Source organism: Diabrotica virgifera, chromosome 6, assembly GCF_917563875.1.
Source record: "Diabrotica virgifera virgifera chromosome 6, PGI_DIABVI_V3a".
Classification (NCBI taxonomy): Eukaryota; Metazoa; Arthropoda; class Insecta; order Coleoptera; family Chrysomelidae; genus Diabrotica; species Diabrotica virgifera.
The window spans coordinates 20,672,556-20,698,919 of NC_065448.1; the positions used below are offsets into that span (position 1 = coordinate 20,672,556).

Sequence of the window (26,364 nt, forward strand, 5' to 3'; positions counted from 1 at the left end):
GATGTTGTGCAGAAGTTCGGCGAGTTAGAGGAGCATATACACGCTAGTAATTTTGTTTTAAAATAATTTTTAGGAACGCTATTATTAAAAAAATAAATCGAATTTTTCACATTTGAAGGGTGAAGGAAAAAACAGGGAATGTCACATTTTATGAGAAATTGAAATATTAACACTTTCTAATAGATATTTTATGTATTTACTATTTACAGTAGACTGGTAGATAATAATTTGAACCGTCCGATAAATATGCCTATTTAAAATAGTACTGCGAAGGAAAAAAATTGGAAATGTCCACGCGTTAAAGATAAAAACAAGGAGAGTCCACTTGAACAAAAACAAAAATTAACTACTTTTTTATTGCGAGTTTAATCGTTTAGTTTCCTATGTTGGTTATCATTCTGGCTATGATGACTTTGTTGGTTGCTATACGGAATGGTTGTGCTGAGATCTTTCTATACCATACTCTTATGTTAGCAAGGCAGAATATTCTTCTTCGTTCTGGGCCCTTTTCCCTTCAATTTTACCTTGTAAACTGCATTGGAGTAGCTCGTAAGTACGGCCCTTCACGATGTTGACTAAATCTGCGGTTGTGTTCATGCTCCGTAGCTGTAGTACTTCTTCATTGGTGACTTTCTCTGTACATGGTATCTTCAGGATCCTTCTGTTCAACCATAGCTCAAAAGCCTGAAGTGTTAGAAACGGCACGGCCTATAAAGTTAGAATTAAGCGTAATGGAGTTTCTCAAGACATTAATGTGTGTTTTAAAGCATTCATGTCAACCCATGGTGTAACTAAGGGCAAAATTGAACACTTACAACAAAATTTAAAAGCTACAGGAACTACTGGAAAAGACAAACGTGGTAAGCATGGTTTCTAGAATAGAAAGTTGCATCCAGAATCGCGTGAAGCAGTATATAACCACATAAAGTCTTTTAAAACTAGAATATCCTATTACAGTTTACACGAATCTAAGAAAAAGTATTTACCAGAGAGTTTGAACATTCCAAAAATGTTCAACTTGTTCAAAGAAAAACATCGTACCATTAAAGTTTCTTACGTTACATATCAGCAAATTTCGTTTGTCCTTTGGTTACCCAAGATCAGACACATGTTCAGCATGTGATGAATTCCAGGCGAAATTAAAATCATTAAAGTATGACAAGGTTGCTGCAGAAATTCGCAAATTAATAATTCAAAATGAGTTACACCAACGTAAGACACAGACATTCTATAATTTTAAAAAGGCTGCTCTCAATAAGTAAAAAAAAATCAGGTGACCACTGCATTAAACTATCAAAAAAAAATAACGTATTTCCTTTTGTTATAATTTTTATTGCCATTATTATTGTCATCATTTTGTTTTCAGCCTTTCTATCAGTTGGTGCAACTAATGTTTGTAACGTAAAATATAACGTGATGTTTGGACAGTCCTTGTTTTTTTCAGTTTTTATTTGTAGTTAGCTACTTTTTAATTTTTTTAACTCTGTTCTTTAAAAATTTGGTTGAAATGTGTTTGTGTATTAAATACAATGTACTTTAAGTTTACTAAATAGACATAAATACTATTTCTTCAGTGCAATGGTTTAAAGATATGTAGTCACAAACATTAAATTTCCTATTTTCTCAAAACAACGATAACGTGACATTCCTTGTTTTTTCCCTTAACCCTTCATTTATCACTTTTTATTTTTTTTCACAAGAAAATTTACAGTTCACTTAAAAAACTTTGCAATACTTATAGCGAAAAGCCTAGATGTAATTTAAAAAATTATATATTTATAAAAATAATTAGTTCAAAACTACGAACATCTTTATAAATGGCTCCTTTTTCGTTTTGATCAGTGTATATATTAGAGCTTAATCATTTTCCCAGATCTGACAACCTCGGATAATCCTGACACGAACGCAGAGACGGCCTCAGGCGCTCGAGCAGGTGTCGCCTAAGGTCAGTCGTGTTCAATGACCAATAGGTAGTTAAAATAAAGTGAGTACTCACGTAAAAGTTGGATGCTTGAAATCGCGCTTGTAAACATTTCATGACTGCATCTTCAGTGAGCGGTCCATGAAGATGGATTAGATCTTCGAGGTTCGACGAGGAACCGCTGGAAGGCGCCTGAGGTCGTTGTTGTTGAGTTACAGAGCCCTGCAAATAAAACAACCAGTAAAAAACTTAACTATAAAAACGTTACCTACACTTACTATTTATTAATAATAAATTGTCCATTTCTTAGTATCCCTATTAGATATATTTTGCACAGGGTTGTTTCGTTTTAAAATTTTGTTTTAATCAACTGTTTTAAACATGTGTATGTATATGTATAAAACACTTTTTGTTTAAAACCGTTTAAAACATGTTTAAAACACTTAAATTAAACAAGCGTTTTTTTTTTTCATTTTCTTTGTGAATATAATACATAAATATTAAGAAAAAATCTCAAATACAGACTTTTAACAAATATATTACTTATTTATTAATAATGGGAACACAACAAAAATTGGAAAACTTCAAAACATTTTGTATATAAGAGTTAATAAATTTCTCAAACTGTTTCAGTCTATATAGTCACACTTTCTATAGTTAAAAAACTGTTTAAAACACTTAAATTAAACAAGCGTTTTTTTTTTATTTTCTTTGTGAATATAATACATAAATATGAAGAAAAAATCTCAAATACAGACTTTTAACAAATATATTACTTATTTATTAATAATGGGAACACAACAAAAATTGGAAAACTTCAAAACATTTTGTATACAAGAGTTAATAAATTTATCAAACTGTTTCAGTCTCTATAGTCACACTTTCTATAGTAATCTTGTAATCTAAGTCATCAATCTGATCAGCCACGTGATCACTTATAGAAATAAACTCAAAATTGAAAACAACGTAGATGATGTGACATTGCAAGAGTTGTTTATGTTGGATGACCATAGAACGCCACCATGCCAATGATGTCTGACATTCTCAATTAGATGTTTAGAAAACATATATGGTTTAATTAAAGGGTACACAGTTTGCCTGGTATTTAATAATAGTTGGCAGTGCTTCTGGATAAAAATTTCTACATATTGCGTGCCAGTTTTTATTTGCTCTTGACTAAATTTATTTCCACTAAAGTAAAATTTGTCAAAAATGAGCCGGGATCAAAGCCATTTTCATAAGATCCTTGATTTTATTCGTATCATTTACCAAAAATTTGCCATTCGCTTGTTCAGTCTCGAATGCTTCCAGAAGTTCTAGCCATATCTCTGTAGTCTCTTCCTTTTAGTGCAAGTATTTGTTTAGATTTTGTCCCTGCAATATACTTTAATTTTTATAAATACCTAGTCTTAGGCATTTATCTTTAAATTTGTATCATTTACAAGCTTTATTACATCTTTATCAATACTTATTTTATTGGTCACAGAACAAACGTGAAATAATATTAGCCAATTTTTCAACTAACTTTCTAAGCATTCCGATTAAATATTCCAACGAACATCCTGATGCAATAAAAGGGTAGAATCACCAGTTTCTCTGAATTTTGCGCTAGCAAAATATACATTTCTAAAATATTTGCAATTTTTTTATACTACTCTTTATTCCTGACACTTCTATATCTGGGCAAGTAAGTTCAATGTAATGGCCTTAAGTTATTATATGTATCTGTGCAGTTCCTCAAACAGACCCTTCTCATTTTAAGAAAATATGATGTAAACAATGTTTTTTTTCTACGTTTTATTTGTTTAAAACATGTAATATAAAAACAAAAAAACATGTTTACAACAGAAAAAAAAACACTGAAAAACGTTTGTTTTTCTATACTTCCACAAAAGGGCCTAGCCGGGTAAGATGGTGAAAAGTGCCCCCAACCCAATTTAAATTCCATATAGGCCACTTTTTAGCACATATAGAGGAACTCACTTTCTGAAATTTTTAGCCCCCTAGGTGGTCACGTGACCCCCCTAGAGCCTAATTAGGCTTTTTATGTTTTTATTTTTTCTCTCAGCCGCATCAAGAGCTAGCCAAAAACTTTATTTAAAAAAGTTGTAAGTTTCAAAAAGATCTAGAAGAAAAAATTTTTTTTTATTTTTTTGGCGGAAAATTCGAATTTTTAGAACAATTTTAAACTTTTAAATACCTCTGAAAAAAAAAACTAAGACACTCGTTTTTACGAAAATTAATTATAATGTGTATTTTTGAACAATCTTTCGATCTTAATTTTTTCAGATTTTTAAAATTGGTGAAACGTACCTTTAAAAATAAAAAACCGCATATTTTCGGTTTTTTTTTCGTTTTTTGATACAATTTTATACATATTCTTCAAAAAATTTAACACCGTCACTAGAAGAGGTAAAAAACTGAAAAATAATTGGGGTTTGCTTAATAAAAATTGTTTGTAACGATATCCATTTTCAAGATACAGGGCGTTGAAGAAAACAAAATTTTACATATTTTTTACGATTTTGCCGAAACTACTGGCAACATTGTAATAAAACTTGGCGGGTTTTAAGAGGTAGTTATTGTGCATGTTTTGACATACAACTAAGAATTTGATATTCATCATTGGCGCGCCTAAGGGTAATGGTCTGAACTTTTCAAAGAAAAAAAGATAGTACGCCACTGACATATTTCAAATTAACAATCATTTTTGAATTTCTCGTTCAATTTTCAATAAAAAATCTATCTTCCCATTTTTTCATACGAATGCGCCGTTTTGCTGCAAAAAATAAAATATCTTAACGCTTCCAAAGTATTCGAATTAATTTTGATAATAATGGATGTATGAGTTTATTATGTAGATGTAGAAAGTACTAGAAGTTCGAATACTTTGTAAGGGTTAAGATCTTTTATTTTTTGAATAAAAATGGCGCGTCGGATGAAAAAATAAGAAGATACATTTTTTGTCACAAATTGAACGAGAAATTCAAAAACCATTGTTAATTTGAAATATGTCAGTGGCGTACTATCTTTATTCTTTAAAAAGTTCAGACCATTACCCCTATGCGCGCCAATGATGAATATCAAATCCTTAGTTGTATGTCAAAACATGCACAATAACTGCCTCTTAAATCCCGCCTAGTTTTATTACAATGTTGCCAGTAGTTTCAGCAAAATCGTATAAAATGTGTAAAATTTTGTTTTCTTCAACGCCCTGTATATTGAAAGTCGATGGCGTTACAAAAAATTTTTATTAAGCAAACCCCAATTATTTTTCAGTTTTTACCTATTCTAGTGACAGTGTTAACTTTTTTGGAAAACATGTATAAAATTGTATCAAAACACGAAAAAAAAACCGAAAAACCGCGGTTTTTTATTTTTAAAGGTACGTTTCACCAATTTTAAAAATCTGAAAAAATTCAGCGTGAAATATTGTGCAAAAATACACATTATAATTGATTTTCGTAAAAACGAGTGTCTTAGTTTTTTTTTCAGAGTTATTTAAAAGTTTAAAATTGTTCTAAAAATTCGAATTTCCCGCCAAAAAATAAAAAAAAAATTTTTCATATAGATCTTTTTGAAACTTACAACTTTTTTAAATAAAGTTTTTGGCTAGCTCTTGATGCGGCTGAGATAAAAAATTATCAACTAAAATGCCTAATTAGGCTCTAGGGGGGTCACGTGACCACCTAGGGGGCTAAAAATTTCAGAAAGTGAGTTCCTCTATATGTGCTAAAAAGTGGCCTATATAGAATTTAAATCGAGCTGGGGGCACTTTTCACTATCTTACCCGGCTAGGCCCTTTATTACAACTATGTTATTACTACAGCTGTTTCGTCAAAGTGCCTTTCTCAAGTGCACTTGAGAAAGTTTCTCAAGTTTCGGCACTTTGCCGAAACAGCTGTAGTAATAACATAGTTGTAATAAATTTTGTGGAAGTATAGAAAAACAAACGTTTTTCAGTGTTTTATTGTGAGATAAAATGAACTTCCATCAAGTAACGGTCGAATCCATCAATTAGAAAAAAAACGTTTAAAACATAAAAAACGTTTGTTTTGTATAAAATAAAAAAAAACATGTTTTTTTCAACCCTGATTTTGCAGCAAATAAAAGCAAACTTTAATAATAACACTCGTTCTTTATTTAAAATGTTTGTCGCTGCCTGTTTTTTTTCGGAGTTTTTAGTTCTACTGTAATATGTCGAGTCTATTTTTTCATCTTATCGGTATTCTTAGTTTTTTTTTTAATTTGGTCAACTGACTAGCTAGCGATCATAAGATAAAACTGTACAAAATCCGAATGAAAATAAATAGCAGAAAAATGCAGAAACACAATCATTAAAAGCGATTGAGTCGAGTTAAGCTGGACAAAAATTAAAGCGAACAGCTAAAGAAGCTCTGGACGGAAGAAAAATAAATAAAAAAAGTTCTTCCAAAAGCGAAAAACTGCTTGTTCTGTACAGAGGTGAAAGAAAAATTAAAGTAGTTAAATGCAAGTCACATCAGTAGAATGGTAGACACATTCGCACATCCCTTGCACCGACCGCGCAAGAAATGGCGTGACAAGCTTTCATAGAGGTCAAACCAACGAACAAGAATAATTGGTTATATAAAGTAAGAAGAAGAAGAACTATAAGAACTAGAAGACTAGCGAGCTGTTTATACCTGAACTTATTTATTACTAACATTTTCTAACGACCTTAAATATGTGACGTAAATATGTTTCATTGCAGTTACGCCAATCCAAAGGAGTTTCTCATTTTGAGTTTCCAAAATAAATGCATTCGAAGAACATATCAATAGCATTCTTGCAAATAGGTAGGAATGCATAGTTAAACGTCAACATCCTGAATGACATTATAACAGAAACTATAGAGAAAAGCCAGAAAGCACACTGCCAAAGAAATCATATAGCGAAAGAATGGGTCCAAAACGCAAGCATTAATGGAAGAGAGACATAAAATGCATAATAGAAGCAAAAACCATCATAAACTTATGTAGAGACACAAATAAAGAAAATACACAAATCTATTAGGCTGGACAATTGAAGGCATAAAAGTGAACAAATCCAACAAACGATTGAAAATAGCAAGAGCCTCAACGCGGTAATGAGAAAATTAACAAATGGCAAAAAAGAAATCATGAAACTAAGAAATAGGTACATACGAAAATATCATTACTTTACCTCCAAATCTGAGAATTCTAGAAAAGGTTTCTTATTATATTCAGATCTTGGTTGTTAATTCCCACTTTTAGTATTTGCTTCATCTTGGCGTGCTGTACTCGATCAAACGCTTTCTCGTAATCAACCAGACATGCGCTACATCTCTGGAATAAGACTTACTGAGAACAAAAGCTCTCTTGTACCAGCAGCATTTGTGAACCCGAACTAATTGTGGGAAATTTCACACACACACACAGCTTGTAAATTCTCTTATGGATTATTTTTTATCTTTAGCAACAATTTTAGGAGATGACTCATAAGGCTTATCGTACGGTATTGTTCGCAACTATTGGCTCCTGTTTTTTTTTTGGAAGTGCCTAAACTCAGACTTCAGTCAATCTGTTGTATTACTGCAAATTATATTGTTGTATTTTTGTATTATTGTGATTATTGCTATTTAGCATTGTCCCATTAGTATCGGGACCTGCTTCTTTCCCATCCTTTAGTTGTCTTATTGCAGAATAAACTGTATGCTATAATGTTCTTGGTCCGCCATTTACCTCTTCTTCTAGCTCAAAAGCGTTATCTCTTTGGTCTTCAAATATTTTGTCTATTCTTTCCACGTTCCTATTTTACCCTGTTTGTCAAAGATGCTGCTTCCGTCAGAATCAGTTAGGTTTCCTTTCTGTCTCCATCTTAGTCCACCTGTGAGTTCTTTAATTTTCCTATGTAAATTGTGACTAGCATACTTTAACTATAGAGTTAATATATATATATGCTAATATTTGGGAAGATTTATTAAAAACAGTACCTCGGTTGTTCAGTTCTGCATATCTTATAAATTTTTCAAGGGCAATATTACAAATTACAAACGCATCTCCCTGTCTTATTCCTCTATCTCCATTTGTACTGAATTCTTCAGAGCTGTTATTTTGGATTTTTACTTTACATATTATGACTTTTGGACATTGTCATCGGTATCAATCTTATCAGTTTGGCAGGAATTCCGAAGGGTTGCATTGCTTTATTTCACATACTTGGCTTCATACAACGGTATCATATGCTGCTTTGAAATTTACAAGCAGGAGGTTGATAGCAAATTCTCTGCCTTTTTCATGGAACTGAATTCAAGGACCGTCCAGGTCTGAATCCACTTTGATATCCTCCAAGAATTTTCTCAGAGTATGATTTTGAGACGTGTGTAAACTATGTTAGAGAGTTTCTTATAGACTGTGTTTAGTGATTTTCCTCTGTAATTTCCACATACCTGCGGTGCATTTCTTGTGTTGCGGAAACAGAGAACCGATCTTCCATTTCTCCTGAATTTGCTCTCCTTCCCATACTCTAATTTTCTTATTTTCTATCAAAATTTTATTTACATGTCTTTTAAAATGGAGTAGAAATAACTCATACACTCATAAAAATGACTCATAAAAGGCATATAAGTAATAGTATTTAAAAATTGCAAGACTTACTATTGGTGCAGGTACGTTGTTGTGTGCAGACCTTGGTGGTACTGCTGGCTGTGGTGCAGTCGAGACAGGTGCAAGGGGAGGAATAGGTCCGCCACCGCCTTTTACGGTGGCCGGCTGTCCTCCTTGGACATGGAGCCGGTTTCTTAGCGTTACAAGCTCAGTGCTTAGACTTCGAAGACGCTGCTGTAAGTGAACTGCCTCATTTGAGGATGATGCATCTGAAACCAAATTAAAAACTATCAAAAAGATGTATGAAGTTAACTGTAATTTAAGAGAATAAAATAAACTACAAGAAGAGTGTAGGATTTATGAACAGCAAACTATGCATGCATATACAGAGGGTACTAAAAGTCTGGAAAAGTCTAATTATCTCTTAAATAGATGGTCCAAATTGTACAAAAACCGGATTGATCGTATTTTCTTTTGATAGTAAAATACAATTTTATTTTTCTTTTGCAGACGTTTACCAATGGAGCTTTCTCCAGAACAGGGCGAAGATAGAATACTATTTTATTTTATTATTTTAATTTTAAACTGTATATTTTCTTCTTCATGTGCCGTGCTCGATTATCGAACGTTGGCTATCAAATTGGCTATAGCAATTTTGTTAACGGCAGCTCGGAAAAGGGATGCAGAGGATCTGTTATACCATTCTCTCAGGTTTTTAAGCCATGACGTTCTTCTTCGACCTGGCCCTCTTCTTCCGTCTACCTTGCCTTGTATTATTAAATGGAGTATATTATATCTAATCAATGGGAAAATCCCAATAGTTGGCTGTATACCATAGTTTAAAAAACCAATACAGAAGTAAAAAGTTCGAGATGTATTCTGGTATAAAATCGTTTATTTAAAACTATAAAATGTCATGGATTGCAGAACGTTTTCGTTCTAAACAGAACATCTTCAGTGCATCCTGCCGAGTATTTTGAAACTAGCACACTGTAAATAGTGTTAACATCATCGTATATGGTTTACATAATGTAATATATTAAAATGTTATGACTACAAGTCGATGTTAATATATGAAGTGGAACACATGCTAAAAGGGTGCCATGGTTCCCTACTCGAAGATGCTAGGTACTTGCCAATTCAATGGGCACAGACCAACCTTGGTTTGTCTGTGCCCATTGAATTGGCAAGTACCTAGCATCTTCGAGCAGGGAACCATGGCATCCTTTTAGCATGTGTTCCACTTTATCTATTAACATCGACTTGTAGTCATAACATTTTAATATATTACATTATGTAAACCATATACGATAATGTTAACACTATTTACAGTGTGCTAGTTTCAAAATACTCGGCAGGATGCACTGAAGATGTTCTGTTTAGAACGAAAACGTTCTGCAATCCATGACATTTTATAGTTTTAAGTAAACGATTTTATACCAGAATACATCTCGAAGTTTTTACTTCTGTATTGGTTTTTTATATTATATCTCTCTGGGTGTCGCATAACATGGCCAAAATATTCAAGTTTTCGATTTTTAACTGTTCTGACGACTTCTGTGACTTTTCCCATCCGGTGCAAAACAACTTCGTTACGAACTCTATCCACCCAACTTATTCGTAGGATTCTTCGGTATACCCAATTTCAAAGGCTTCCAGTTTCTTGAGAAGAGTATCTGTTAAAGTCCAACCTTCGACACCGTACAAAAGAGTAGAGAACACATAACATCTCACTAATCTAATTTTAAGATTCAAAGTAATGTTGTTTCCACATAAAAGTTTTTTTATCTTAAAGAATGCAGCTCTGGCCTTCTCTATACGTATTCTAATTTCTTTGCTCATGTCCCAGATGAGCGTCCCATATTGGCGTCTTACTGACAACCATCACCTTGGTATTTGCGGTGTTTAGCTTGAGTCCATATTCATCACACGTTCTGGTAATCCTATTAATCAGATGTTGAAGTTCTTCATAATTGCTCGCAATTAACACCGTGTCATCCGCATATCTCAAATTATTAATATTGACGCCATTCATTTTGATACCACATTGAGCATTATCCACTGCTTTATTGAAAACAAACTCAGAATAGATATTAAATGAGAGATGGCGCTGTAAGTAAGGCATGTTTGTGTCAAGTAGCTAAGCACATTTTTAAGAAAATTAATGATTTATAAGTGAAATTAACTGTGGAAAAAGTGCAAAAAGTGTTTGAGTATTGCTTAACTTGTGATTGTAATTTGAAAAATCGTGCAAAACTTCCATAAGCGAGAGAAAAATGGTTCTAACTCGCACTGACCTGGAGGACATTAAAAAGATTGTTGCGCAGGAATGTAGCGCATTCTTTAACCAACAACATATGTCTCAGATAGCTGATGAAATCTTCAAAAAAATTGAGATGAAATTTGAAAACAGGCTTAAAAGTGTCGAAAATGAAGTGTTGACGCTAAAGCAAGAGCTGAAAAAGGTAAAATCTGAAAATACACAACTTAAAATGGCGGTTGATAATAGTGAGCAGTTCTCTCGAAACCAAAATATTCGAATTTTTGGTCTTGAGGTTTCGGAGAATGAAAATTTAAAAGAAAAAGTGTGTACTTTATTCAAATCGAAGTTAAAATTATCTACCTTCTCAGACAAGGATATCAAAAATAGTTTTCGAGTGGCCGCAAAAAACCCGACTAATGATAAACCTCCGGCAGTTCTGGTTCAACTCGTGGATGTAAACAAACATTCTGAAATATTAAAGTGTCGCAAATTATTAAAACATACTAATATTGTGATTAAGGAAGACCTAACTAAATATCGAGTACAATTACTAAATTCGGCGGTGCAAAAGTTCTCATCAAAAAGTGCATTTTGCCTAAATGGCAATATTTATGTAAAAAGTGGTGGTAGTATTATCCGCGTTCAGAATGAGAAGGATATATTGGACATCCCTGTTGATGCAAGGTAGACTGTTATTATTTAATTTACGCTCATAATATATGATTTGACTTTATTTGCCCATTTTTTTAGCATAAAATATATCTTGTCATTTATAAACGAATAACAATTTTTAAATAATACAATTTTGTATTATTTAAAACAATACATTTCACAAAGATCTGTTTGTTTATATTGCACAGACATGTTTTTGTTTAAATTGTTTTCCATGAAATGTCGTTAATCAAAATAAATATTTCACTATTAATTGAATATTCCTTAAAATTTGTTTGTTTAAATGTAAAAAAGCAATAACACGAGCATTTGTAATCTAATATTAACAACTTTTCTTCTTTTATCTTTTTTTATATATAATATACTTGTTTATTTTTGTATTAAATTTACTTTAATGAATAATGTTCTGAAACGTAAATAAAATATTCTATTCACTTATGAAGTAGATCTACAAAATATAATTTGGCTACTTGCACTTAATCTGCAGGTATTATCTTTGTGTGATTTGGATTTGTAGCAAGAATATTGTTTTTTAATACTGTCTCTCCGTCTCTATATATTTCCTCTTTCTATCTCTCTGTATTTCCTTTCTCTAATAGTTTCTTTTCTCCCTTCTTTCTAAAATATGTTGAGCGTTGCACAAATTAATGTAAGATCGTTACATAATAATTTTGATTTGCTAAAAGATCACTTACAAAACAAAAACTATGATATCTTAGGTGTTACTGAAACTTGGTTAAACGGTGATATAAGTGATGAAGTTTCTGAAATCAATAATTATACATTTATTAGACAAGATCGTTTGCTGAATGCTGGAGGAGTTGGTATTTATATAAAAAATGGCTTACATTTCTCCGTAATCTTACAAGAATGTAAGCCCTTCATTGAGCATATTTGGATAAAAATCACCCAAAATCATAATGTATTAATAATGGGAATTATTTACAGGCCGCCAGGCTCAAGTCATAGAGAATTCTTGGATTATTTCGAGGATCTTTTACCACAGTTTTACGCTCAGTCGGGTAAAATTGTGTTCTTGGGTGATTTTAATATAGACCAATTAGACGTTAACTTTTCTTACACTTCCCAACTTAATAATATATTTGAGTCTTTTGACATAAAACAGTTAGTTAATGAACCAACTCGTGTGACTGACAGAACATCTACTTTAATTGATTTAATATGTTCAAGTTTTGATGGTGTTTTTGATGTGGAGAACTTAGATATCAATATCTCCGACCACTTTCTCACATGCTGTAAAATTAAGTTTGATAAGCCTCCGCCAAATAATGTTTCATTTACATACAGAGCATTAAGTCGCATTAATTTAGAAGAGTTTCAACGGGATCTTGAGGGTGCATCCTTGCACAACCTATATTTAATTAATGATATTGATGAAAAAGTGACATTTCTTACAAATACATTACTCGGTATTTTTGATAAGCATGCCCCCTTAAGAACTTGTACAAATAAGCAAAAACCATATTGCCCCTGGATTACAGACAATATACGACTTATGCAAAAAATGCGAAACCAAGCTCTAAATAGATATCGTCGTAGTAGGAATCCGGAACACTGGAATTACTACAAACAGATTAGGAACTTAACTACTTCTACTATTAGACGTGAAAAAAAGATTTATTTAAACAATAAACTTCAAAACTGCAACGTAAAAGAAAAGTGGAATGAGCTTAGGAAGATTAATGTACTTAATAGAAAACAAAATCATATTCCAGATAATCTTAAAGACGTTAATAAACTTAATCAACATTTTACAGCGGCTTGTTCAATTAATCAACAACCCAGTAATGAACTTCTAAGTTTTTACAGAAATCATTCTATGCCAGTTCAAGAGCCATTTCGTTTTAATACAGTGTCTATGGAGGACGTTGCCGATATTATCTTGAGTGTAAAATCAACCCGTGTTGAGCTGGCCCCCCCACACTTGCAAAAATTAAAAAACGAATAGCCCTGATTTATGAGCTATTTATGAGCTCTCATATTCCGCAAACTAAAAATTTTGAGCTCGTTCCACTGAGCAGGAATTTAATACTTTAGTGGGGGGGGCTGAGTCAGCCCCCCCCCCCCCACTACTTAAAAATAGGAATATTGAATCGGTTTTTGCGGCAGAATTACGAGCTATTTATGAGCTCTTAAAATTATATAGTTTCGATTTTTGAGCTCATCCCCTTCACCCCCAAACAACCCTTTAATTGATTTAACTTAAGAGAAAAATGCTGAGAAAACTTAAAATATATCGTATTGAGGATATAATTCCTATAGCGTATATACTCTAAGAATAAACTATTAAATCACGTGCATTTCGATTATTGAGCTACAACCCCTTCGCAAGAAAACCACCCTATCGTCCCGGCTTAAGAGAAAGTTGTACTTGAAATGCATTAAATTAACTATTTGGCGACTACATATCATTTAATAATTTATAAGCTTTCAAATTACGCGCATCTAAATCAGTAAATTGCAATTTATTTTATATAGTGCAGTCACTGAAAGTAAAAATCAACGATTACCTTCAATTTCGGTGAACCTTCATCGATTTTCACGAAAATTGGTCAGTGGTTAGAGAATACCTCAAGAAACAAAGGTGACATGATACCACCTTGCGCCTTTACCCTGAGGGTGGATACCGCCCCTTCTCGGGGGTGAAAAATTATTTTATAAAAAATAACTGCACAAATCTATAAAAGAACAAATTATAAGCAAAATGTATTATATAAAGTTATTAAAATAAGTCAATACTTTTTAAGTTATTAAAGATCAAAAATTTTAATTATTAGTGAAAAAAATGCATGTTTTGAATCGGTTTTTCGTAAATCACTGAAAAACTGTAAGTTTTTATGAAAAAGTTAATAGTAGTTTTATTTGTATAGCTTATATTCTAAGAATAAACTCTTAAATCACGCGCCTTTCGATTATTGAGATACAACCCCTTCGCAAGAAAACCATCCCATATTCCCGGCTTAAGAGAGAGAGCTGTACTTAAAATAATTTAAATTAATTATTTGTCGACTAGATATCGTTTAATAATTTATGAGCTTGCAAAATATACGCATCTCAATTATTGAATTGCCATTTTCTTTCTATAGTGCAGTCACTGAAGGTAAAAATCAACTATGACCTTCGATTTCGGTAAATCTGCATTCATTTTCACGAAAATTGGTGAGCGGATTTTGATGCTATCAACTTTTTCTGGAGCTCATTTTGGATAGGTATTTCTAAGTACTTTGATAAGTATTTAGTACCTAAGTGTTATAAAATGCATCTCTTTCCCGTTATTTAAGCTTGTATCCTTAGCTTTGAACAGTCGCAGAAAAAAATATACATTTAATTACCAATAACTTACTTTAAATTAACATTAAAGGGTTTTTCAAGTAAGCAATTTATTATATTTTTTATTGGCTTCAATTTTAGTGTTGAACACTTTTTTGTAAAAACTTACAGTTTTTGAGTTATTTATGAAAAATCGCTTTAAAACATGCATTTTCTTTCACAAAAATTAAAATATTTGATCTTTAATAACTCAAAAAGTGTTAATTTATTTTAATCACATTATATAACAAATTTTGCTTACAATTTGTCCCTCTCTCGATTTGTGGGGTTATTTTTAATAAAGTAATTTTCACCCCCGAGAAGGGGTGACATATACCCCAGGTTAAAACCCCAAGTTGTTATTGTTAATTCGTGAAAATGAATGGAGATTTACCGAAATCGAAGGTCATAGTTGATTTTTACCTTCAGTGACTGCACTATAGAAAGAAAATGGCAATTCAATAATTGACATGCGTATATTTTGCAAGCTCATAAATTATTAAACGATATGTAGTCTCCAAATAATTAATTTAAATTATTTTAAGTACAACTCTCTCTTAAGCCGGGAATATGGGATGGTTTTCTTGCGAAGGGGTTGTAACTCTATAATCGAAAGGCGCGTGATTTAAGAGTTTATTCTTAGAATATAAGCTTTACGAATTAAACTACTATTAACTTTTTTGTAAAAACTTACAGTTTTTCAGTGATTTACGAAAAACCGCTTCATAACATGCATTTTTTTCACGAATAATTAAAATCTTTGATCTTTAATAGCTTAAAAAGTATTGACTTATTTTATTAACTTTATATAATAAATTTTGCTTTTAATTTGTTCTTTTATTGATTTGTGCAGTTATTTTTAATAAAATAATTTTCACCCCCGAGAAGGGGCAGTATCCACCCTCAGAGCAAAGGCGCAAGGTGGTACCATGTCACCTTTGTTTCTTGACGTATCCTCTAACCACTGACCAATTTTCGTGAAAATCGATGAAGGTTCACCGAAATTGAAGGTAATCGTTGATTTTTACCTTCAGTGACTGCACTATACAAAATAAATTGTAATTTACTGATCTAAATTCGCGTAATTTAGAAGCTTTTAAATTATTCAATGATATGTCGTCGCCAAATAATTAGTTTAATGCATTTTAAGTACAACTTTCTCTTAAGCCGGGAAGATAGGGTGGTTTTCTTGCGAAGGGGTTGTAGCTCAATAATCGAAATGCACGTGATTTAATAGTTTATTCTTAGAGTATATAAGTTATAGGAATTATATCCGCAATACGATATATTTTAAGTTTTCTCAGCATTTTTCTCTTATGTTAAATCAATAAAAGGGTTGTTTGGGGGTGAAGGGGATGAGCTCAAAAATCGAAACTATATAATTTCAAGAGCTCATAAATAGCTCGTAATTCTGCCGCAAAAACCGATTCAATATTCCTATTTTTAAGTAGTGGGGGGGCTGACTCAGCCCCCCCCCACTAAAGTATCAAATTCCTGCTCAGTGGAACGAGCTCAAAATTTTTAGTTTGCGGAATATGAGAGCTCATAAATAGCTCATAAATCAGGGCTATTTGTTTTTTGATTTTTGCAAGTGGGGGGGGCCAGCTCAACACGGGTGTAAAATCAAAAGCCTTTGGACAGGATGATCTTAATATAACTCTAATTCAACTTTGTTGCCCCTTTATCGTGCCTTTTATTACGCATATTGTTAATAGCTGTATCATTGAGTTTTACTTTCCCGCATCTTGGAAAAGAGCAAAAATTATTCCGTTACCTAAAATAAAGAATCCAACTGAATTTAATCACCTGCGATGTATATCTATCCTACCCACGTTCTCGAAAATAATCTAAAAAATTATGGAAAAGCAAATGAGCAATTTTTTGGAAAAAAATAATATTATTCCTGCTAAGCAATCAGGATTTAGGACAGGTTATAGTTGTGAGACAGCGATTTCCGATATAATTGACAATATAGTATCCGCAGATGATAGAAAGTATGCAACAGTTTTAATTCTCTTGGACTATTCGAAAGCCTTTGATATGATCAATCATGAAATTTTAATATCAATTTTAAAACATATAGGCTTCGATGAAGCTTCATTGAATTTAGTAACATCGTATTTAACTCTTCGTACTCAAACTGTGGTAATTGACGAAAAGCGATCAAATATATGTAATATTCTGTCAGGGGTTCCTCAGGGAAGTATCTTAGGACCTTTGTTATTTAAAATTTATACTTTTAATATTATAAAGTCCTTAAAACATTGTGACTATCATCAATACTGCGATGATACACAACTAAAATATTCCTTCGCTCCTCATGAGGCGCAGTTAGCCAATGCAAGAATTAATTCTGACCTTCAGGAAATTTTAACTAGCTCTAACAAACATCTACTTAAAATAAATCCCTCTAAATCGGTAGCCATGTTGTTCTGTTCTGAAAATCAACGTGAGCACCTGTCAACGAATATTGTACCTTGTATAGATAACAACACTATTATTTTTCAAGCATCTGCCAAAAATTTAGGACTTACTATGGACACTAAATTAAATTTTAACAATCACATTAATTTGTGTTTAAAAAAGGCTTACTCCATGTTAAAGGCTTTATACCCCCACAGGCATTTTCTTAATATTAAAACAAAGGCAATGCTTTGTGAATCGTTGATTCTTTCTCATTTCAATCACTATGATCATATATATGGACCATTTTTAAGTGTTGTTAATAAAAAAAGGGTACAAAAAGTACAAAATTCTTGTCTTAGATATATTTTTGGAATACGCAGACGTCAGAGGGTTTCTCACAAACTTCTTGATCTTGGCTGGTTAAACATGTTCAACAGGCGAACTTTGCACTCGCTAAACTTTACATACAAGATCATTAAAACAAAAACACCCAAGTATCTGTACAATAAATTAAACTTCAGTAATGAAATGCACCGAAGAAACTTGAGACCTACAACCTTACTTAGAACTCCCCAGCATAATAAGCAAATCTTTAAGAAAATATTTTCTTATATCGCTCCATCACTTATTAATAAATATAAAATTTTTAATTATAATTTATCTCCTATTACTTTCAAAAAGAAAATTAAAGCTCTACTATTAAATTATCAGTAAAAAATGTGTAAACAGCTCTTTTCTTTCTTCTTCTCGTTTATTTTTCTCTTTCTCATCTTTTCTTTTCTTGTACTTTTCCTTTCCTTTTTTTCTTCTTCTTCCTTCTATGTGAATTTAGAATTAGATTTTTTTCTTTTTGTTTAGGTTAGGTTATTAGGTTAGTTATTATTATAAAGTAACAATTTTTTTTATTTAGATAGTTGGCGTTCAACAGCCCTGTATTTTTCTGTTAAAGTACAGATGCTGATATCAAAACGCATTGTTCCTACCACATTTCAAATCTATGTTTTTTTTTTGTAAATTTATATATTTTTTTTTGGAACAATAAACGTCTTATTATTATTATTATTATTATTAAATATTAGTGGGGACAAAATGCAGCCCTGCCTTACTCCTCTTCGTATTTAAAGTTCTTCAGACGTGTCCCAGACAATCCTGATGTTTGCACGTTGATGCCAGTAAAGATTTTTGATAATGCGTAGGTCTTTATCATCAATACCCACTTTCTGAAGAATAGCAATCATTTCCGTATGTTTTACCCGATCAAAGGCCTTCTCAAAGTCAATGAAACACATATAAACCGGATGTCCGACATCTCTGCATCTCTGTACCATAACCTGAATACTAAACAGTGCTTCTCTGGTCCCAAGGTTATTGCGGAATCCAAACTGTGTATCACCAAGCTGTTCTTCTATTTTTTGGTACATCCGAGTGCAAAATTCGTAGAAATATCTTTAAAACATGACTCATCAAGCTAATGGTTCGGTAGTCACTACATCTTTTCGCGTTTGCTTTTTTAGGTATCGTCACAAAAGTCGACAGCAGCCAATCCGTTGGTATATAGCCAGTTTGATAAACTTTATTAAAAAGATGAAGGAGAGATCTTTTACCTGAATTTTCGAAGAGCTTTATTATTTCATTCGGTATTTCGTCTGGTCCCGTCGCTTTTCTGGTCTTTGCTAATCTTATTGCTTGTTCAATTTCGTCCATAGTTATGTCAGGTCCTGTAACTACTTCGTTAATTTCAAGCTCGGGCCTTTCATCATTAAACAGTTCCTCAATGTATTCTTTCCATCTGTCTATTTTATCCAAATCAGTGATAATCAGTTTTCCGTCTCTATCAACGATGTTATTTGCATGTTTTTTGTTCTGACCGATGAGTTCTTTTATTTTTTTATACATATTAAATGAATCATGTTTTCTCTGCAACTCTTCAATTTCTAAACATTTTTTTTCAAAGTATGTTTCTTTTGCCGCTCGTATTTTAGTCCTTATCTCTTTATTAATGCGTTTATACATTTCGATGTTTTGATTCTTAAATTTGCGTCTTTTTTCCATCAAATTCAAAATCTCATCGTTCATCCACTGTTGCTTCTTTTGATTTTTCTCTTTGAAGTTTGGAGTTGAGTTGCTTATAATCGTTTTGATTTGGTTCCAATGATCCTCGATGGATTCTTGTTGTTCGCTATTCTCAAAATTGCTCTCAAAATGGTTTGAAATCCCCTGACTGTTGTTTCTAATAAAATCGGTATCCAGTTTGTTAGAGGATCGTTGTTGTTTTATCCGTTTAAGTTTTAATTTTATTTCGGCTAACAATAGATTGTGATCAGATGGCACATCGGCGCCAGGATAGGTTTTTACAGACTTTACTGCATTTCTGTAACGCTCACTGATGGTTATGTAGTCAATTTGGTTTCTTACGATATTATTGGGGGTATCTGCTGGATATTTCCACGTATATAATCTCCTTTTAGGTAATTTGAAAAAGGTATTCATTATACATAGATTATGTTCTTTGCAAAAATCTGCGAAATAGTCTCCCCTTTCATTTCTATCGCCCAGTACATAACAGCCAATAATATTACTTTGTCTGCCTTTTCCTATATTAGCATTAAGGTCACCCATCAGAATGGTGAGATCTCTAGTCTTGAGTTGGTCGGTAACAGTTTTTACATCGGCGTAGAACTTGTCAAGTTCTTCCAGTTCACTTTCCGCTGTCGGTGCATACACTTGTATTAAATTTATGTTTCTGGGTTTCGCGTTCAACTGAATCATTATAACTCGTTCAGATACCTGGCATACCGCCCTAACACATTTTCTAACCTCGTTTGAGACTATGAATCCTACACCATGACGATGGTAATTACTCTCTTCTCCTGCATAATATAGGTACTTCATGATCATCCACATGGCATTGGCCAGATCCGGGCCATCGCATTTCACTGATACCCAGAATTGATATTTGCAGCCTTTTCATCTCATTTATGGCATTGTGTGATTTTCCTGGTTCATATAAACTCCGCACATTCCATGTGCCTATTCTACAACTTCTCTGTATATCAAATTTGGCCAAGCGGGAGATTCTTCGCACCCCTGCCCCATTTAAGAAGCGCCCGTACTCGGGGCCATCGTTTATTTCCTCAGCCATATTGATTAACCTGGGAAAAATAGTGTAGTATTCATTCCCTTGGCTTTCTACACCGCTGTGTACACGCTGTTTAAGTGGTTGCCACCGCACCGAGTACTATTCTGTATTGACCGTTCTGGCCTAAATGACTTCCGCTCAATACAGATACTGAAAAACCAGCTGCCGATTTCCAGGTTAGATTTTATACAAGCCCTAAAACCAGGGGGCTGCCACCTCCGTCCTCCAGACCGTTGTAAAGACCTTCTTCTCCGCCCTGGATGCCGTTGTGGGCTTCATCCGTGACCCTGGACAGGGGACCCTTAGCAGGTACTAGTTTCCCGGGTCAGGAAACACCTGGAATCTGCAGAAGGCAGGGATTGATTCAATTTCCCTGATAGGACTATCCAAAAGGAGTTCCTACCTGCTACCGTGAGTATATAAATGTAAAACTGTATATAAATATCCTCAATACATTTATTTTGTTTTAACCTGTGTTTTACATTAATATTTCAATCAACGGTTTTACTGAGTCTGTTGTCCTAAAAGAACTACCCGTAACAAATGAGGGAGTAATTTATGTGTGTATCTTTGTATGTATTATGTTTGTATCAGTATCAGTGATAACACGGACAGAGTCAGTGTTTACGTTTTTTTTAAGTTTTTTAAAACACGTTTTTAAGACGTTCCCATAAGTTGACTAAACCACTTTTTCCATTTCTAGTAGATAGCTTTTCTTTTAAAGATTAATGAATAAATCGCTTACATGGCAATTGCTTACATATAAATTGCTTCTACAGCAATTAAACATACATGTTATTTTTAATTAATTCCATTTTGAATAAACTCTAATTTAAATAAAGTGAGTCAATGTCAAGAATCTATAGGGAAATTTACATAAATTAATTCGTGTTAATTTTATGCGTGCCTACAGAATTTCTTAATGATTCGAACACGAATGTATGTATATGTATATATGTATATTATAGTCGAATAAATAAGTGTTTGGTTGGTATGAAGTTGTTTCGCATTTGAATACGAGGAAGTTAGCTTTGGAGATTATATTCGGGGTCAACCGATCGGCTTGGTGCTGGTGAATGACCCACTCGATGGATGTAAACATTATTGTAAATGGCAAATTTTATTCGATAAATAATATTTAATTTCTGTACTGCATTTAGATTCATAGAAGCCAATTGGAAATAAAACAAAATATGTAGGGGAAATACAATTTATTAAAATCTAGACAAATTAAACCGCAATATCTACCTACCTACTCAAAACACAAATTTATACCTACAAACCAGTAATGGTTTGTATAAATTTGGTAAAGAAAATATTAAATTAAAATAAAAATGTATACCATTTTTACCTTTACCTTTACTAACCTTTTAAAATATTAAATATTTCGAATTATTTTCTGATCATATTTCTATAAACTCCCTTGACGTATTATATTCCAATTAATAAAGTTTACTCGAATTTTTACAACAAAATTTCTGCATTAACTATTGCAATGATTTGTTTATAAAATCAAGCTGAAAATGCGAGGATTATCATAACAAAAACTTTGTTTATTTACGTATTTAAATTCATAATATTAGGTCTGGATCCCGCGTATGAAAAAAAAGTTGATTAATAGCAAGCTGACAATTTGTTAATAACTTAAGGGTGTCTAGTCGGATAAACTTTGATATATGGGAACACTGGAACAGGGGCAGTTTTAATTGTGGGACAGGTTAAAAATTTGGAACGGTCACACCACGAAAACGGCACATTTATTATGTCCGACAGAACAGAATTAAACTCTCCGAACAGAGATCAAACTCTCATGCAAAAATCAGACTGCTATTTATCACCTGTCATAATTCCTGTCATTTGACATATTCTACATGTTCCACTCATTAAAACGCCCATTTGGTGATAAATAGCAGTCTGATTTTTGCATGAGAGTTTAATCTCTGTTCGAAGAGTTTAAGTCTGTTCTGTCGGACAAAATAAATGTGCCGTTTTCGTGGTGTGACCGTTCCAAATTTTTAACCTGTTCCACAATTAAAACTGCCCCTGTTCCAGGGTTCCCATATATCAAAGTTTATCCTACTAGACACCCTTAAGCTATTAACAAATTTTCAGCTTGCTATTAATCAACTTTTTTTTCATACGCGGGATCCAGACCTATATGAAAAATTGCTATTATGAAAAGTTGTTTGGAAAAACTATGTTTTAATGTGCAATTATATCATTCTAATTTAAATGTTGTGAATTATAAAGATACTTCACTCTTGATCGAAATTCATATTTTTATATACTTCGTATAAAATTAATAAAATTTTATATATGATGGTTGCATCTTGCATCTTAAATCTTAGACCATGAAGAGCTTTTTATGAAGAACTTTTCTTCGTCAAATTAAAAATAAAAGAGTTATAAATGAAAATTCCGTAATTTGAGAAAAATCAATATGTTAAAACATAATCTTTTATTCCGAAAAACATTTCATAATAACAAGTATCTTTCAAAATAAAGATATGTACTTTACTCTTTAGCGGAATTCATATGTTTTGACATAGGTACCTCATATAATATAGAATTTGATATCTAATGATTTAATCACAGCTTTTAGGCCATGCAGAACTTTTTATGAAGAATAACTTTTTTCGTAAAATTAAAAATTAAAAAGTTTCCCATAATATATGTGCAACTTAAGTGACACCCTGTATATAACATATACATACATAAATATAATGTACATAATACACATCATTGGGTAGACAGCTTAAATATAAAAATAGTGATCTGTCATTTAACATTACATAAACAATAATAGTAAAATTTATTTATTTGACATTTCAATTTTGTGTTGACATTTACTGTGTCTGTTGAAAAGAAATATTGTTTTCACCCAATTTTGAAAAAATGTGAAAACTTTGGATTATCCACGTCCGTCTGTCCGTCTGTCCGTAACCACAACTCCTCCGTCATTATACTAGGTAGAATGACAAGTGTGGTGTCAAATGAAAGCTTATAATCCAAGGATGGTACTAAAGGTGAGAAATTTGACCTAAACTATCTGTCCGTCGGTCTGTCCGACCGCGAATATAACTCCTCCGTCATTATACCAGGTAGAATGACAAATGAGGTGTCAAATGAAAGCGTATATTCCAAGGATGGTACTAAAGATGAGAAATTTGATATTGGCTGTCTGTCCGTCGGTCCGTCCGACCGCGAATATAGCTCCTCCGTCATTATACCAGGTAGAATGACAAATGAGGTGTCAAATGAAAGCGTATAATCCAAGGATGGTACTAAAGGTGAGAAATTTGACTTAGGCTGTCTGTCCGTCGGTCCGTCTGACCGCGAATATAACTCCTCCGTTATTATACCAGGTAGAATGACAAATGAGGTGTCAAATGAAAGCTTATAATCCAAAGATGGTACTAAAGGTGAGAAATTTGACTTAGGCTGTCTGTCCGTCGGTCCGTCGGACCCCGAATATAGCTCCTCCATCATTATACCAGGTAGAATGACAAATGAGATGTCAAATGAAAGCTTATAATCGAAGAATGGTACTAAAGGTGAGAAATTTAACTTAGGCTGTCTGTCCGTCGGTCCGTCCGACCGCGAATATAACTCCTCCGTCATTATACCAGGTAGAATGACAAATGAGGTGTCAAATGAAGGCTTATAATCCAAGGATAGTATTAAAAGTGAGAAATTTGACTTAGGCTGTCTGTCCGTCGGTCCGTCCGACCGCGAATATAGCTCCTCCGTCATTATTCCAGGTAGAATGACAAATGAGATGTCAAATGAAAGCTTATAATCCAAGGATGGTATTAAAGGTGAGAAATTTGAATGAGGCTGTCTGTCCGTCGACCGTCCGACTTCCAATTCCACTTTCGATTACTTTGGGTGAAAACCTAGGACTTACGAAGTCCAATTACTTGTTTGCATAAGGATTGTGACGTCACAATGTTAACTTTGAGGTCGGTTATCTCGAAGATGGCTAGAGATACCGAAATGCCGTTTTCAGATTTGGATTCAGGAGACAAAACTACATAGGAATCCATCGCTAGATCGGCTCTAGGTGTTGCAAGAGCGGCGACGAACGAACGAACAGATTTTGCGAATTTATAAACGAAAATTTTTCGTTGAAAACTTATGACTCTACATGAAAATAATATGATGTATGTTAAAACCAAAACTGTACTGCTCATATCTGGAAATGGAAATGTTCTTTTATATAAAACACCAAAACCAAATTTCCAATAAATGAAACTTTAAACTCCTGGTCTATAATGAGAATAAATTTTCTTCCAAAGTTTGTCCACAAATTTCCAAGAATGAAACTCGCAATCGTTCGTCTCCAATGCTCCAATTCTCCAAAAATCTGGATCAAATGGTATCCAAATAAGGGAAGCAAATAATGTTTTTGCTCATTTGCTTGGGTCTGTACTGAAATACAATAAATGTAGCTTTGTCACTGAGCTACGCTGTCGAGGCAAATACATTAAAAAACGACTTCTTTTATAAATAAAAAAAAAAAAAGAATGTGTGTGTGTACTTTGTACGCACGTAAGAAGTTATACTTCTATTATATGATTTCAAAGAAATAAATATACTTAATAGGTTATTTGTATTTTATTTAAATATTAAACTAACTTTCTTACCTACCACTTTTAAAATTTTTTATTAAAACGATACCAAAAATTAAAAAAAACAGAATATGAATCGTCCGGGATTTGAACCCGGAATCTTTCGATCTCCGGTCACACGCTCTACCACTGAGCTATATTCCCTTTGCTTTGACAGGTTACAAGATTTCTCATACATACTGACAAATTTAATACACCAAATGAAGTATGCAAAAATACTTTAAATATACTTACTATTATTATAAAATATCTTATTCCCGAGGAAGACAAATCCAAAGGCACAAAAATTATAATAAATAATACATTTACTAAAAACACTAATATATCAAAAAAAATAAAATAGAAAGTTTATTTTTAATTCAGTTGCAATGCGAAGGCAAAACAATCTTACTTTTCAATTAGAACACGGAGCGCAGTCCAGTCCTCTGAATCGCGATTTTCGGCTCTTATTGGAGCCTCATCGGAGAGAACGTAGGCTTGTTTTCCATACTCCAATTGATCGGCACCGAGAGCTTTTCCCACCCATTGCAACTGAAGTGAAAATATTAGGTGACTAGCGTCATCTGGCAATTAAAAGATGAAGTTTTTGATCCTAATAGGATTATTAATGATATTTAAAAAATATTAAAATATTACTAAAATATTTTTAAATTGAAAACTTATTGGTCCATTTCCTTGGTAACACCTCCAAGGCTTCTAAAATTTGCAAGCCAAATGGATGCTGAAGTGAAGAAGACAAGAGGGAATTCAAAAAACTTACAATTCACGACCCCGTACTGCGCTCCGTATTCTAATTGAAAAGTAAGATTGTTTTGCCTTCGCATTGCAACTGAATTAAAAATAAAATTTTTATTTTATTTTTATATTGGTCTTCACTCTTTCGAGTAACTAGGTCCATTTTCTGTTGGAATTTACCAGCTGAACAGACGGGGTCGTGAATTGTAAGTTTTTTAAATTCCCTCTTGTCTTCTTCGCTTCAGCATCCATTTGGCTTGCAAATTTTAGAAGCCTTGGAGGTGTTACCAAGGAAATGGACCAATAAGTTTTCAATTTAAAAATCTTTTAGTAATATTTTAATATTTTTTAAATAATATTAATAATGCTATTAGGATCGAAAACTTTTCTCCGTATGCGCTCCGTATTCTAATTGAATAGTAAGATTTTTTTGCCTTCGCATTGCAACTGAATTAAAAATATAATTTTTATTTTATTTTTATATTGGTCTTTACTGGTCTTTACTCTTTAGAGGTCCATTTTCTGTTGGAATTTACCAGCTGAACAGACGGGGTCGTGAATTGTAAGTTTTTTGAATTCCCTCTTGTCTTCTTCGCTTCAGCATCCATTTGGATTGCAAATTTTAGAAGCCTTGGAGGTGATACCAAGGAGATGGACCAATAAGTTTTCAATTTAAAAAT

At 32.8% G+C, this 26,364-nt stretch overlaps 1 protein-coding gene across 4 annotated transcripts in view; it reads right to left on the bottom strand.

Annotated features, from left to right (window-relative positions):
* LOC114331603 (unconventional myosin-IXAa) overlaps positions 1–26,364 on the bottom strand; it is a 362,148-nt gene that overhangs the window by 43,004 nt on the left and 292,780 nt on the right. For all 4 annotated transcript variants that reach the window (XR_007698957.1, XM_028281218.2, XM_028281211.2 and 1 more), the window contains 2 exons: positions 8,560–8,777; positions 1,997–2,143 (listed from right to left, as the gene is read on the bottom strand). Coding sequence is in view for 3 of the 4 variants with exons in the window: in XM_028281218.2 (XP_028137019.1) it covers positions 1,997–2,143; positions 8,560–8,777 (365 nt within the window). In the remaining variant the exon portion in view is untranslated. The remainder of the gene's footprint in view (positions 1–1,996; positions 2,144–8,559; positions 8,778–26,364) is intronic.